We start from the raw sequence: 17119 nt of genomic DNA, 5'->3' as shown, positions 1-17119 counted from the left end.
TAATGATTTTTAATTACAAATATGACTGCCATTCAGTAAAAGTGAACACCAAAAATAATGCTTGGGTATAGTTATTTTCTTCAATATTATTATTACTTGTAAACATTATTTAAAAGAAATTGGCAGTATGTAAATACTACAATGTGTCTGTGATTGGGAGGAATTGGCTTGATTATGATAATTGACCTGAAGGTCAAGGTCAAAGGTCAATATCTCTAAAGATAGCTTGCACCAGATAATATGGAGGAAGACACTTGAATGGAGTTTTTGTATATTACAGTTTTGAGTTATGCACTAAATATTAAATGATTTTTAGCTATAAATATGAGCTATGGCCAGTACTTGACTATTTTACATTTAATACATTTTTACATTCTAAGGTTGCATGAAATACATGAAATACATGGGAGACGGTTTAAAGAGCTTCCATTTCATATTAGTTTCAGTCTCACTGACCAAGTACTTTTTGAGATAAAAGTTTTTGACCAAAATTCACATTTTTACACCTAATTTGCAGATCACTGATGAGATCATTATATGCTTGATATTTCTTCAGCTATACACCCATAGATCCATCCCCATTAAATTTCAGCCCAATCTGTTCTGTAGTTTTGGAATTAAAGATTTTTGACCAAAAAGACATATTTATAGCTAATTTGCATATCACTGATGGGATCATCATGTCCGGAACAATTCTTAATCTATACATCCCTAAGAATGTTCCCACCAATATTAATGAGATAATATGAAGTCGTGAACTTCGCTTGAGGAAGGTTCTACCATGGGTACATTTCTGCCTATGTTCATAGCTCTAGAGACATATCTTGGACTTTGTTAGAACATAAAGAACGCAATCAAGAAATCCATAAAGACTAAGCACAAACTTTATTCCAAGATGATCAACTCGAATTTTAATAGAAATACTGCCTCTAAATACAAACATTACAGAAATGTTTTGGTCTCTGTTATTAGGAAAGCAAAACAATTATATTATGCTAATACTTTTACAGAAAACAACAGTAACACAAACATACTATGGAAGACTATTAACAAAGTCCTTGGAGGTCGGGGTACAAATGCCAAAAACACTCTACCTGATAGTCTTAATGGACTCACAACAGCTAATGATATTGTAACAGCTTTCAATAGGTATTTTGTAAACATAGGACTAGATCTAGCTAGTAAAATTGGTTCCACAAACCAAAGTTTCAGCGAGTATTTACCAGAGCCCTCTAAAAATTCATTTTTCATGAGCCCCACAACGGAACATGAAGTGAAAGTATTTATCACTAACCTAAATGCTAAAAAGACTAGTGGTCATGATGACTGTCCAGCTAGATTACTTATTGACGGAGCATCTGTTATAGCTAAACCACTGGCTTACATTTTTAACTTACCATTTATGTCTGGTGTCTTTCCCAAAGTATTCAAATTAGCCAAAGTATCCCCTATTTATAAGAAAGGTGCTACTGATGACCCAGGTAATTATAGACCTATCTCAATTCTGCCCCTTTTAAGTAAAGTCATATTGTCAACACTCAACTAACTAGTTTTTTGGAAAATCAAAATATTCTTTATGAACACCAGTACGCATTTAGGAAAAACTACAGCACAAAACTCTCTCTTATCAATCTCGTAGACCACATTTTACATCAAATAGATGCAGGCAAAGTTACACTTGGCATATTTCTAGACTTCTCCAACGCCTTCGACACTATTAACCATCAAATTCTTTTGTCTAAAATGGCACACTATGGTATTAGAGGACTTCCATTACACTGGTTTACTGATTATTTGCATAATAGATCCCAATTTGTCTCTGCTGATGGCAATAAGTCATCAAGCCTTGATATTAAATGTGGAGTACCTCAAGGGTCTGTTTTGGGACCTACTATTTTCCTAATTTTTATCAATGACATTTTCTGTTCTTCTTTTTTCAATTTTAGGTTGTTTGCAGACGATACCAATCTCTTTCATACTTTTGATAGTAACAGTCCCAATATAAATTTAAACATGGTTGATGTACACTTTAGTAAAGTTGTAACATGGTGTAATGCAAACAAACCCATCTCAAAACAAATTACATTGTTTTTCGAACAAACAAAAGAAAAGTTGCTCTTTGTGGAAGTCTACACATCAACAACAAGGAAATTGATGAAGTTGATGAAACTTGTTTTGTTGGTGTCATCTTAGACAAAAATCTTAACTGGTCCAAACATGCATACAAAGTGAACTCTATTGTGAGGAAAAGAGTTGGCATTATCTTTCAACTGAGTCAGTTTATACCACAAAATATTCTCTTATTAATTTACAAAACTTTCATACAACCACATATAACTTATGGCCTTGAGGTCTGGGGCTCTACATACCGATCACATCTGACCTGTATCCTCACTTCTCAAAAAATGGCAGCCAGAGCTACAACTTCCAGTGATCGTACAGTAGGCTCCAATCAACTATTCAATCACTTACACATTCTAAATATATTTAACCAACATAAACTTCAAATTTGCGCTTTTATGTACGACTTGCTCAACGGTAACTTGCCACATCATTTCACACAATATTGTTCATTTCCCACTCACTATTATAATACACGCTACAAAATTAAGGGCAATATTTCAATCCCAAGGATAAACACTGAAATAGGTAAATTTGCAATGTCATACACAGGAGCTCTACACTGGGATAACTTACCTCTTGATGTTAGGTCCAAATCATCAAGGAATGTTTTTCGCAACTCACTAAAAGGTTTTCTTCACCTGATATGAATATACTGCAACTCATGTTGATGTATAATGTATATATTTTCATAGATATTTAGGTTTTTTTCACTGTCCTCTTTATACTTTGTCATGTATTTATTTATAAATGTTATTTACAGTGTCTAAGGAGACATACTTGATTAGCAAGTAGCTATTTTTCTGGTCTCCTTTTACCTACCTCAAAACATGTAAATTTAATAAGTAGGTAATAAAGAAGATATACTAAACATCTCTATAATGGACAGCTCTATAAATCTGTTGATTTCCAGCTTATTAGATTTAAACATTCATCAGATATGAGCAATCAAAATATACTTGCCGTGTGCTGAAAATTCCTTTGTTTTTTGTCACTTGATCATCAAGCAATCATCGTCTCATTTGACAGTGCTTTTCTCAATGTGTTTTTGTCTTCAAATATATATTTTTTGTAAGGTTGCAGTACGGAAAGTAAGCTTTCCATTGAAGTATAATACATGAAGATTGGACAATGGGGAAAGACAATTTTGACCTCATTTTGACCTCTATTTCCAAACTTTATACACAACCCCTGATTTAAAGCACCAAAGGCATTGTAGCACAACTGTTGTCAGTACACTCTAATTTTCTGTAAATGACTATGTGGTTTTGTCACTAGACATATTTGCATACATTCTTTGAAGATTTATTCTCATGCCTTCCCATCCATGGTGTTATATCTGCAACATACACCATCATTTGGTGTTACTAAGGGCATGGTCTTGTTGCTAGGCATATCTACATACAATTTTGCAATAATCATTCATTTACCTTCCCCCTCATCAGTGTTATTTTGGCATTATATGCCATTGTCTACCTGTTGCCATGGGCGTGGTCTTGTTGCTAAGGGCATTTACATAATCTAAAATAATGTTTATTCAACTGCCTACCCATCACTGTTATAATTGTAAAAAAACCCTATCATTTGACTGTTGCTAAGGGCATGGTCATGGTTGCCAGGGCCAATTACATAAGTATGACACACTCACAATTTGCAGACTAACAGTAACACTTTCAGAATCATAACCAAATTTCATCCCTTGTAGTTTGAGAGGTAAAGCTCAATACCAAACTCACTTGCATCATCTACAAGACAGACAGACAGACAGACAGACAGACAGACAGACAGACAGACAGGCATTTATAATTGTTAAAAATGTTATAATTGTAAAAAAAAACCTATCATTTGACAATGTTTCCAAGCAACCTTTCAGAGAGATGAATTCCAGTGCCATTCACACACACTTGTTACATTATGTTAAGTACCCCATAACAATTTTAATGGTTTAATGAGATCAATAAAACAATTATTTCTGTATACTCCTATGGCCAAAGTGTTCTGACAGACATTTCACAAAAAATAATGTTTTTTAGCCCTAATTTGCATATTGCTAATGGGGTCATCATGTAATTAATATCATTTGATCTGTACATCCCTAGAAACATCCCTGTGTAATTTCAGCCAAATCAACATTTGGAATTACAGACTTTTGATCAAAAAACACATATTTAGTCTTAATTTGCATATCACTGATGGGATTATCTTGTCATGAACAATTCCTAAACTAAACACCCCCAAGAATTTTCCCACCAAATTTCAGGCCAATCTGCCCAGTAATTGAGAGTTTAAGTTTTTTGACCAAATCATACCGATGGTAAGATAATTTTGATTTAAAACAACTTCCCAACTAGACACCCAAGGTAATACACCCACCAAATATCATGTATTTTGGTCCAGTGGCATTTGACTTTAAGTCGTTTACACACAGACACACACACACACACACACACAGACAGACAGACAGACAGACAGACAGACAGTCAGACAGACAGACACACACACACACACAGACAACACACACTTTGCCATGCCTATAGCACTACTGAACTAAAAATTAACTGAAAATAGGTTTAAGTTTTCTTGAACAAAGTAAAACAAAAAGTGTAGGATTTTTATTTCTGAGGCACATACTTTGCCAAATGAAATGTTCATCATCCTGCATTCACATCTGCATTTACCATTGTCCACAGATGAGACTGGACACTTCAACTTTTGAAGTGGTCATCAGGAAGAATTGTAAAAAAAAGTTCAGACCATGATTCATTACTAAGTAAAAATGTACCTTAGTGTATACTAGCAAACACCCCTGCCAGTACACATTATACACACAGAAAAATAAAATTATGAAATATCTTTGTTTTTACAAAGTTCTTTTCCATTATAGTACTGGTCTTTGAATGAAAAGCGTCTTGGGATGATATGCAAATTAAATAACATACTGTATATGTATATGTAATATTCACTTGCTTTGTAAAATGTCACTTTTTTCCTTTAGTATTTATGAATTATTTTGTAAAGAAAGCAATAAAGTACTGTATTATTTGATTTGATTTAAATATGATAGACTAGTTCATGAAATCTGTAAAACAAACAAAATCAAAATGAAGTGAATAATGATTGTTTTTATGCTATAAATGTAAATATCAGCTGGAAGAAAAATTTCACATAAAACTAGATCAAACTTAAAGAAAATCCAACATTTTCAAGTGTGGTGACTTGGTACTTCTAGAAACCTTTCAGATAGATTCCACCAAATCTTTGAAGAGAATGTAGCATTATACAGCAATTAGAGCTTCTAATCACAATTTAGCGATAGAAAAGGGAAGGAGAGATGGTGTATCTAGAAATAGAAGATTACATATTTTTTGTAATATTGGTAATTTCATTGAAGATGAATTTCATTTTTGTATAATATGCCCTGTATATCAACAATTGAGAGAATTGTATATTCCACAATATTTCTTTCAGCCTCCTTCGCAATTTAAATTTTATTCTTTGATGAGAACAAATCATGTTCATACTCAGAATAATTTAGCAAAGTTTGTATTTTTTGCTTTCCGTTTACGCCAAAGTATGTTGGACTAATTTTGGTTGTATTTGCTATTATTATGTGGATTTGTATGTACCAATGCTGATTGTCACAACAAATCTCTACAGTAGCAGTTTTTTGTATACACTGATTTCTGTATGTTAGGCCGGTGGCCATGGTACTATGAATAAAGCATATTATTATATACAGCAATCATTACATATAGATTCTGTGAGAAGAGCAGTACTGTTACATTCCACCAAAACTTTCATATCATATAGATTCTATCAGGTGACTATACTTTTCTAACAAAGCTTTATTTTCATTTCCCGATGTTCCAAGTTTAAAGTAACTTGAGCTTCTTGATGGCCAGAATAACAACGTCATTACCAGGTAAGATAGGAAGTCAGCTGTCAGAGTCATTGCTGAAAATAAAACAAAATGAAACACAGTTGAGAATCATTGGTTATGAAACAAGGATTTCATGAACTTATCTCTTTGCTAAAAACTTTGGTAAATATTGATATTATCATTTATTTTCAATTTGATTTGATTTGAATAAAGTTCTTGGTATGAAGTTAGTGATACTGAACTCACATCATTGCCAAGTAGATACAACTGCCGACATTAGACCATGGACAAACAGAGCCTGTTACAAACAGGAAAAGTAAACAAATGGATTAATAACACTTGGCCCAGCATGTTAGAACAGCAGACTTGTATTACACACCATGATTTGATAAGAACAGTTTTATGGCCTCTTTATGTGTACTTGAAGTGTCAGGGGAACTGGAAGTTTGTGAATGTGAACTATTATGTAAAGTGGCCATAAAACAGTTCTTATTAAATGATGGAATGTAATACAAGTCTCTCTGTATTTTCAACATGCTGTGCCAATTGTTATTAATCCTATCCAGTTGTTTACTTTCCCCACTTGTAACAGATTCCGTGTGTCTATGGTCTGATGTCTGAAGTTGTAACAGATCTTCATTTACGTTTAATCCTCTCTTCCAATTTGTACTTATTGGTGTACAAACAAATACTCTCTAGGGAGAAAGATACTTAGTTGTGTACAAACAAATACCCTCTAGGAAGAAAGATAACCAATTTGTACTTAGTTGTGTACAAACAAATACCCTCTAGGAAGAAAGATAACCAATTAGTACTTAGTTGTGTACAAACAAATACCACCTAGGGAGAAAGATAACCAATTAGTACTTAGTTGTGTACAAACAAATACCACCTAGGGAGAAAGATAACCAATTAGTACTTAGTTGTGTACAAACAAATACCACCTAGGGAGAAAGATAACCAATTAGTACTTAGTTGTGTACAAACAAATACCACCTAGGGAGAAAGATAACCAATTAGTACTTAGTTGTGTACAAACAAATACCACCTAGGGAGAAAGATAACCAATTAGTACTTAGTTGTGTACAAACAAATACCACCTAGGGAGAAAGATAACCAATTAGTACTTAGTTGTGTACAAACAAATACCCTCTAGGAAGAAAGATAACCAATTAGTACTTAGTTGTGTACAAACAAATACCACCTAGGGAGAAAGATAACCAATTAGTACTTAGTTGTGTACAAACAAATACCCTCTAGGGAGAAAGATAACCAATTAGTACTTAGTTGTGTACAAACAAATACCCTCTAGGGAGAAAGAGGACCAACTTGTACTTAGGATTAATTATTACACAGAGAATGCTATCCATGAGTGATCTACATTATACATCATGAGATGGGGTATAAACATTTACAGCAGACAAAACCATGAATACCGACAAACAATAACTACACTGAACTGATTTCTTTCTGACATATTATGGACTATAATGATGTCCAGTTCAGTACCTATCCCAGTGTGTTTGTCAGGGATAATTAATAGGTCAAGTGTACCTTAGGTATCAGAGTCCACAACCAACACTTATGGTATGACTTACAGAAAATGACATAAATGCTACCACATTCACCTTCAAAGTTACTACACCTTAGCAAAACACCACTACCAACTTTCAATCTAAACCAAAACAATTGCCAATATTTTAGGATACATTTTTCTCACCTGACACAGATTTTTGTCTCCATAATGGTGATACTGCAGATATGATACTAACAGTGATTGGGAGATATACAAACCATATTGTATACCCGACACCAAACCATCGATAAAAGCTGAGTTTTTCATCCAGGTATTCTTGCCTGTAAGTGGTGCGTAACTCCATTAGAAACCATATCAATATAATACATCTCAGTGTCAAGATCAAAGCACCCGGCCATGTCTGGTATTCATTTAGATTGGATGTTTGGTCAACTCCTACCTATACAACACAAAAACATTACCAGTATTAATAGAACTATTGACACATTAAATAAACATTGATCTCACTAGGGGTAGCTGTCTGAGCATCATGGTGGCTGTAGTGAAAGGACTAGAGTCTATACAAGGTGATGGTGTGGTAAATAACAATATTTATCTCACTGGGGGTAGCATGGTGGCTGTAGTGAAAGGACTAGAGTCTGTACAAGATGATGGTGTGGTAAATAACAATATTTATCTCACCGGGGGGTAGCATGGTGGCTGTAGTGAAAGGACTAGAGTCTGTACAAGATGATGGTGTGGTAAATAACAATATTTATCTCACCGGGGGGTAGCATGGTGGCTGTAGTGAAAGGACTAGAGTCTATACAAGGTGATGGTGTGGTAAATAACAATATTTATCTCACTGGGGGTAGCATGGTGGCTGTAGTGAAAGGACTAGAGTCTGTACAAGATGATGGTGTGGTAAATAACAATATTTATCTCACTGGGGGTAGCATGGTGGCTGTAGTGAAAGGACTAGAGTCTGTACAAGATGATGGTGTGGTAAATAACAATATTTATCTCACTGGGGGTAGCATGGTGGCTGTAGTGAAAGGACTAGAGTCTGTACAAGATGATGGTGTGGTAAATAACAATATTTATCTCACTGGGGGTAGCATGGTGGCTGTAGTGAAAGGACTAGAGTCTGTACAAGATGATGGTGTGGTAAATAACAATATTTATCTCACTGGGGGTAGCATGGTGGCTGTAGTGAAAGGACTAGAGTCTGTACAAGATGATGGTGTGGTAAATAACAATATTTATCTCACTGGGGGTAGCATGGTGGCTGTAGTGAAAGGACTAGAGTCTGTACAAGATGATGGTGTGGTAAATAACAATATTTATCTCACTGGGGGTAGCATGGTGGCTGTAGTGAAAGGACTAGAGTCTATACAAGATGATGGTGTGGTAAATAACAATATTTATCTCACTGGGGGTAGCATGGTGGCTGTAGTGAAAGGACTAGAGTCTGTACAAGATGATGGTGTGGTAAATAACAATATTTATCTCACTGGGGGTAGCATGGTGGCTGTAGTGAAAGGACTAGAGTCTATACAAGATGATGGTGTGGTAAATAACAATATTTATCTCACTGGGGTAGTATGGTGGCTGTAGTGAAAGGACTAGAGTCTGTACAAGATGATGGTGTGGTAAATAACAATATTTATCTCACTGGGGGTAGCATGGTGGCTGTAGTGAAAGGACTAGAGTCTGTACAAGATGATGGTGTGGTAAATAACATAATGTATTTACATCAATTAAGCTTTATCCCAAATTTCAAGTTTGTGTTTGAAGTAAAAGCTTAATGAACATACATTAGATTACCAACATAGATGAATTTTCATTCTTACAAGGAAGGTTTTGTATTAGGGGTATTGCATGCTCAACAAATGTTACTCAATCTACTGTTCATTGCAGTTACTGTTCTTTTTATTTAGTACTTTACAGCAAGTGTGTATGTGGGGCAGATGTCATAGGCTTGTTCATGATTAGTTCTGCAGTTGTCTTCACTGGTGGCAATTAATGTAGGGAGAGTTACTTTTGTGTTTTCCCTTTTATCTGCAGACTGAATTGGCTGGACAAACATTAAAAAAATATTGACGTGGGAAGGGGGTGGGGGTGGGGGGTCTGTAAAACTTCACATTACATGTTGTGGTTGGCCAGGAGATCACTAACAGCAATGGGCAAATAGCAATCAATGAGAAAAAATAACTTATTGCATTTGTTCTGTTGTATTCCAACAATTGTCTGTAGGAACGACAATCTCAAAACTTTGCCCTTACGGAAGGCATTCAGTTTAAATCTGGTAATATAATAATATAGTGTTTGGACCATGTGATATTTAATTTATATATAATCTCCTGGTATTTCGAACGAGTATGACATCATCGAGGATGAATGATTCCCTAATGTTGGCCGTATCGGCTTGGAGGGATACAGACATTAGGGGAATCATGAGTCCGAGATGACGTCGTACGAGTGAGAAATACCGGGAGATTATTTATTATATACATAGACCCACTATTTTTTTCTATTATAATGACAATTTTCAACTAAAATATTCTCAAACTTACACTGAACGTGCATTAATTTTATGAAGTGATGGGGCTACAGCGCTCAGCTGTTATGTTCATTCAGATTTCAGAATGTAGTCGCTATTGTGACAGCTGCCGTCACTACTACTACTACTACTAATGTATATGTTGAGATCAGTAAAATTACACCACAGACTTTAAGGTAGGGAACATTTTGCCCACGACGGGACATTGTCAAGAGCAGTGATTAATTCTTTGACAAAATATAGACACTTTCATCGGAAAAAATGAGACATATCGAGAGACTGGCTAACAAACGGGTGCCTAAAACGGTTATGTATAGAACTCGGCTCAGAGTCGTACGCTAAAAACATCAACACTGGCAAGTTAAAATGTCGAAAACATTGAGAAATTTTCAAAAACACATTGTCAAAAGTCGTTCAAAAGATCTATCAATATTTGAATTTAACGGACAACGATTTCACTGCAGTGCAACTATCACAACTGGAAGTTTTTACGATGTTGATGTTAGCATGTCTACGTACGTTAGTGGCTGTACGAAAGGCGATAGATGTGTACAAAAGAGGTGTAATTGTTCACTGTTTACACTGATGATGATGATGATGATGATGATGGTCGATGTTCGGCAATCCATGAAGGAAACTATATTTTCAAACAACAACATCGTAACTGTACAGTTTGATGTTTACAAATAATTCAAAGTAGTTCCGACCATATTACTATAGTGTGACGTCAAAGTATAGTAATATGAAATGTATGGATTTCATATTACTATACTTTGACGTCACACCCTGGGAATATGAGGGTCTATGTATATAATAAGGATAATAATATAGTGTTTGGACCATGTGATATGGATAATAATATAGTGTTTGGACCATGTGATATGGATAATAATATAGTGTTTGGACCATGTGATATGGATAATAATATAGTGTTTGGACCATGTGATATGGATAATAATATAGTGTTTGGACCATGTGATATGGATAATAATATAGTGTTTGGACCATGTGATATGGATAATAATATAGTGTTTGGACCATGTGATATGGATAATAATATAGTGTTTGGACCATGTGATATGGATAAAAAGTTTCTTCAAAGATAGGAGGAAGGAAGTGTATCTGGCCATCTAGACATTTTGCCAAGTCACAGCTGGGTTAATACCTTTTTGGCAGAATGCGCCTTGGGGCAAATTTGAATTTCCCTGAAAATCAAAGTTCATCAATTTTCTCCAGACTTTGCCGTAAGGAAGCTTGTTCCTGATCCTTTTGAAATAATAAAAGAAAGCTGGGTGTTCACCATCTTGTTTTCAAGGAAATCGACAATATTTTATTTTCCTATAGAGTTAACACTGTATTTGGTGGCCATATTGGATTCTAAAATGACAGAAAGTTTGATAATATTTTGGCCTCTATTTGAAACATTTGTATTTTATTAAGTTTTTTATTGATTTTAACGGAGAAGAAGTTTGAGTTTTCTTGGAAAATCTAGTAACAGCAACAGTTTAAAGAGATTATTCTTGAGGTGAATTCTACATTACCACAGCCAAGACCGAGCAAACTGAATATGTATGAATGGAGACAAAGTTGAATTAAAGGAACTTTGATGATGTCACTCACCATTTCCCAAATGAATAACACTGCATACAAGACACAGTAAATGACCCATATAACAACTAGTGATTTCTTCTGTGTAATTCTTGTTGTCGTTATTGTCCATCCTTTTGCCAACAGTAACAGCAAAAATATAAACAGGCACTGAGAAAGCATTTCCATAGCAATGCCAATTTCAAAGACGATAGGAAGACCACTGCCATCTTGTGAGTAGATGATTAAATGAATAAATATCAGTAAAATACTGACATATTCAATATACAAACACACAGTGAAGAACTTGATGATAGGATGCATGTATTTGGAGTGTGCCATAGTATGACATATTGTCAGTGGTAAGTAGAATACAGCATACATTAGATAAACTGCTACTATGCCTTGTATTGGATAGGAAAACTGGAAGTAGAAGATGTTGTGAGGTTGTAATGGATTTCCATTCACTAACCATATGTCATATATAATATTAATATTCTGTTCATGATGATGCCATGAACACTGCTCCGGATCTTCAGAAGTCCAGTTCTGATAGCAAGATACCATATTTATATACCAAAAACTGGAATGAATTATCAAACAAATTAAAGTGGTTACCATGGTTACATCTTCATCAATTTACACAATATTCTGCCTGTGCTTTAATTGCATATATGGGATGCTTACATTTTATTATATAATGTATACCTTAATTTTTTGAAAAGTTTCATAAATGACAATATCAGTTTGCAAAATGAGTTATTTCGATTCCATCATGGTGATTATAGATAACATATACTCCCCCCCCCCTGGAAATGATATGAAACAATGATAGTGTTATGTGGGTGATGCAATCACCAGAATACCTTTACAGTTAATCAGACACCTGTTGTCAAAGATACCATTACATAGATACTATTACAGACAGCAAGATATATAGGGATATGTGGGGTAGATAGACATAGGGTGGGTGTGTAATATGAGTATAGGTATAAGGTAGTGATAGATAGATAGATAGATCAATAGATAGATAGATAGATAGATAGATAGAGGTAGGTAGATGGTAGGTAGATCTAGATAGACCGTTAGCTAGCTAGCTAGCTAGATAGATAGATAGATAGATAGATCAATAGATAGATAGATAGATAGATAGATAGATAGATAGATAGATAGATAGATAGATAGATAGATAGATAGATAGATAGATAGATAGATAGATAGATAGATAGATAGATAGATAGATAGAGGTAGGTAGGTGGTAGGTAGATCTAGATAGACCGTTAGCTAGATAGATAGATAGATAGATAGACAGTTAGCTAGATAGATTGACATGCAGACAGTTAGCTAGATGGATTGACAGGCAGACAGACAATCCATCCTTGATCTAGCTGTGTGAGAGATACAGAAAAACATATATATCCGAAAACAATGCATAGATAATAATATAGAAATTGGTTACAGACATTTGCAAGAAACAAATAAATACAATTACATGACAAATAAATAAATAAATACATTCTATCAATAACGTTATAATACATCAGAACAATAAAATCAATATGTCATGTCCTACCTAGGGTTCGATAGATTGACTTGTATAGTGAACTGGTATCCTGGTACTACGTTATTCCTACGTTCGTTCTCATCAAAACAAAGTTGATCACTTTGACAGGGTATGCTTCGCATAATATCTGTAGTTCCGTTGACTGTACATTTCCTATCATAGGCTACGTTTGTAATGTTTTTAAACATAGCAGTACATGTGCTACCACTTGGCCTATCTGTTGAATATTTACTGTAGTTAGTCCATAGTCCTTCGTCTAAAGCTACAAGTTTCATCCGTGGACAGTTGGTCCCCTCTGTTGTTGTAATATTTCCATATATGTATCCAGACGACCTTTCAACATTGTGTTGTTCGACTGCCTGAAATCCGAACTGCGCTAGGAATGTATTGAATTGTTTCGTTTCCCATTTGCCTGTCACATGCATTCCCATTACACTAGGGCCGAGTAATAGTAATACTGCGATGTGAAAGTAAATTATTACGACGCATAGACCGTATTTCCCTTTTAGGGAACCCGGAAGTAGTGTTGCCATTGTGACCACTGCCATTTTGTTTTCATCATGTGACAGATATTTCCCAATCTACTTTGCGATTGAATGATCTTCTCTCGAGCAAGTCATTAGACTGTCGACAGTCGCTCGCGCCTTTTTTCCCTACGTTTTATCTAAACTCCGATCCGGCGCAACACTAGTCTAATCGCAAACTGATCGAGGGCCGAAGGCTCGGGCTTCGGCCCTCGATATCAGTTTGCGATTAGACTAAGTGTTGCGCCGGATCGGAGTTTAGATAAAACGTAGGGAAAAAAAGGCGCGAGCGACTGTCGACAGCAGTCTAGTCATACTTGTCCATTATTGTATGCTCTTAAACCTCCTTGGTTTATTTAAAGCATAAACAATGGAGAGGAAACTCCAATATCTATGATTAAAGTGTGAACTACTAGTTCGTATTCATTTTTACGTGTGTAATATTCTATGATTACAGGTAATGCGTTCAACCGTGACGCACTCAGAAACATCTTGGAGTAAAAATACATGTATAATGACAGTACCAATACAAGGAAACGTGAAAATACCAATTTGTGATTTTTTTTATCCTGGAGTCAGAGTTGGAACATCGTAGCTTTGATTCATTTTCCCCAATAGTTTTTAAATCTATTTTTACATTATTTGTAATTTTTTCTTTTTCAGTTCTCTTTTGTCTGTTGAGATTTACGAAAAATTAGGGCGAAAAACCACTGCAGTAACCAATGATGTACGTCTTCATTACTTTCATATAGGCCATATTGTTGTCAATATCTTCACGTTATTTGATTTGACCGTTCCAGTTGTTTTAGAATAACAACAAAGACCGGGTAGACTGAGATGAGAATGCCGATATTGAATTTGTCACGGTCGGGTACTGTTATCGGTATCTAAACCTACAAAATTTACCAAGCTGCCGAGATCCTGATAGCTGCGATACTTTTCAGACCCGTTGTCTGTATGATCATATTAATTTTAATATAGATTGTCATTTCTCAAAAGCGAAATAGACATCTACTATCATAGTTGAGTTCTGAATCTACGGTAGACGAGCAGTACACACCTCGACACTGTATAATTTCTCCGTACTATATAATGCCATAATATATTGCGAGTCTACTATAAATAGTATAAAAACTAAAACCGTGTCCATAAAATGACCCAGAGTCTTTGCGCATGCTCCAAACAACAACAAAAACTTTTGTAGACGGAGAGCATTACCATTCAAAGTAAAAACAACATTACGTAAAACTTACCAACAGAGAATTACTAACTTGGACTGAGTCCATAAAATGCCTAGAGTGTTTCTTCTCACAAGGTACATGTTGTAACTGCGATCTATATCAACGATAATTTGAACGTTATAACAATTGATGATCGGATCACTTTTTTATCGCCGCTCAAAGTTGGTTTTGTTAAATTAAGTGAAGTTGGCCTTTGGCATCGTATCTGCTTGTATCTCCCACTACAACAGTAAGGTATGTATTTGTATAGAGTTGTTCAGCATCAACGATAGCCAGAAAGCTGTAAACAATTGTGTTGACATTCTACTTAGAGACGATTATTCGATATACAGTTAGCATAAAGGGTTTCGGTATAGTTTTTTGAGGGAGAAATCCGATAAAACAAACAACGCTGTTGACTTTGTTATTGATCATAGACGTTCTCTCCTCAACGTCTATGGTCACATCTTGTCGTTAGATCATAGACATTCTCTCCTCAACGTCTATGGTCACATCTTGTCGTTAGATCATAGACATTCTCTCCTCAACGTCTATGGTCAGATCCTGTCGTTTCGAAAGTAATGCCCAACACAACTATAGACATCGGTAGTATTAAGTGATGAAAAACACTTAGTAAAGTCTACTAGACAATTGACACTAACCATGCTAACAGTTGATTTATGTTGCTAAGTAGAAATCAAATGTCTGGTTAAGACTACTCAACTAGAAAATGTCATTGTAGCCTATGTATTACTTTATATAGTACTAGAACGATAGAGATTTGAAGTGGACTAATGGATTTGTTCTACTCCAGGTAAATAAGAAGACCATATCCGTATACACCACACCTGACAAGCAATGTTACCTTCGTTAAAACCAGGTGGTAAGTACATAAAAGAAAACCACTGCCAGTACATTGTCTTTCAACTCGGTAGTAAACATAATTTATGTCTCTACTTCGTGTAACAAACAACTATCGCGGGAAAGAAAATAACATGTTGCTACATTGCTGTAAAAGTCGTACCTCATTGTATTTACATGCATGTAAGAGATCTTTTGTCTGAGCGCGGCGCAAACAACTTGATAAGGAGTACAACGTGAACTATACTAGACAGGTGCAGTTTAGTGTTCTGGTCCAACTTTAAACATTTGAGTGTGAGAAAAGCAGATTTTTCAAAGTTCTTTCTTCCCACCCCACCCCCAAAAAACTATTGTGTCTTCGAAGACTCACACACACAGATATCGATATAATATGGTGGCTTGCCTATCGTTCAATTGAAACTTTATGGCAAGGCAAAATGTTGTAATTAGAGCATGCCATAAAGATGAACTTTGCTACTTTTAAAATTGAATTACTGATGCATCCAATAGGAGTCATGGTAATAGCGTTTTCCGTGTAAATGTTCCTCATAGAAATATATGGAATGCCTTCCGTGAAGCAAGATTTAGAACGCCGAGCAACGACCAAAAACTGGGCTAGTTGCTGGGCTAGCGCAAGGGCGACCTCTATTGTCAGAACCAGTAGCCCCTTTCAAGTCAAGTAAGTGTGTACCTTTGCTTTATTCTACCGAGAGATTGTACATCACAGCATTATTTACCTTGACGCTTGTAGGTCATCTCTCGTCTAAGATTCTGCATTATTCCATTAGGTTACTCGATGTTATTGCACATTCGGGATTATTCATATGCAATCTCCATAAACGTTTACGGATTACAGCTTGCGGATAACATTGATCCCTGATCAACATGTTATTTTAGTAATTTCAGTGAGTATATTGTGGGTTCTCATCGAAAAATGATATTCCTGTTACAGTTAGTACACTTTAAACATGATTCAAAAGCGAGCTTTCGCTCAAGATCTAAATAAACTTACAGTGTATTTTATAAGTAATTCACCAATTTATATTCTTTGGTTATCTGATGACAAAAAATATGCCTGTTGCAGCTAGTGCAGGTTTCAAACCAGCCATGCATAAGATTGCGTCGCTGTCCGGTGGAATAGATTCCGACTGTTTTCCTTTATTCTCGGAGCATGTAATGAAATGTCACGTAGTGAGTATTGTCAGGGCCACGCTCAGGGCACACGTCTGTCTGTCTGTCTGTCTGTCTGTCTGTCTGTCTGTCTGTCTGTCTGTCTGTCTGTC

General features: G+C 35.5%; 2 protein-coding genes across 2 annotated transcripts; one reads left to right on the top strand and one right to left on the bottom strand.

Moving 5' to 3' along the window:
• The first annotated feature begins 895 nt into the window (after positions 1 to 895).
• On the top strand, positions 896 to 2005 carry LOC144453537 (uncharacterized). Its single transcript, XM_078144851.1, has 2 exons — positions 896 to 1481; positions 1947 to 2005. Exons 1-2 carry the CDS (start codon positions 896 to 898, stop codon positions 2003 to 2005), a joined length of 645 nt encoding a protein of 214 aa, XP_078000977.1.
• A 3416-nt stretch (positions 2006 to 5421) lies between these two features.
• Positions 5422 to 13802, bottom strand: LOC144453624 (integral membrane protein GPR180-like). The gene is made up of 4 exons (XM_078144946.1): positions 13241 to 13802; positions 11701 to 12250; positions 7722 to 7977; positions 5422 to 6075 (listed from the first exon to the last, which is right to left on the bottom strand). The coding sequence occupies exons 1-4, from the start codon at positions 13777 to 13779 to the stop codon at positions 5924 to 5926; spliced, it is 1497 nt and encodes a 498-aa protein (XP_078001072.1). The 5' UTR covers positions 13780 to 13802; the 3' UTR covers positions 5422 to 5923.
• Positions 13803 to 17119: the final 3317 nt, after the last annotated feature.

Source organism: Glandiceps talaboti, chromosome 2 (assembly GCF_964340395.1).
Source record: "Glandiceps talaboti chromosome 2, keGlaTala1.1, whole genome shotgun sequence".
Lineage (NCBI taxonomy): Eukaryota > Metazoa > Hemichordata > Enteropneusta > Spengelidae > Glandiceps > Glandiceps talaboti.
The sequence above is the reverse complement of the archived record's forward strand: the minus strand, read 5'-3'. Positions and strand labels throughout refer to the sequence as shown.

Coding starts and splice junctions, on each gene's coding strand:
- LOC144453537 (XM_078144851.1), top strand. CDS start 896: ATGATCAACTCGAATTTTAATAGAAATACTGCCTCTAAATACAAACAT. Junction 1,482..1,946: donor AGGTGCTACTGATGACCCAG/GTAATTATAGAC, acceptor TTTCAATTTTAG/GTTGTTTGCAGACGATACCA.
- LOC144453624 (XM_078144946.1), bottom strand. CDS start 13,779: ATGGCAGTGGTCACAATGGCAACACTACTTCCGGGTTCCCTAAAAGGG. Junction 12,251..13,240: donor GTCAATCTATCGAACCCTAG/GTAGGACATGAC, acceptor AATTCATTCCAG/TTTTTGGTATATAAATATGG. Junction 7,978..11,700: donor TGTTATTCATTTGGGAAATG/GTGAGTGACATC, acceptor TGTGTTGTATAG/GTAGGAGTTGACCAAACATC.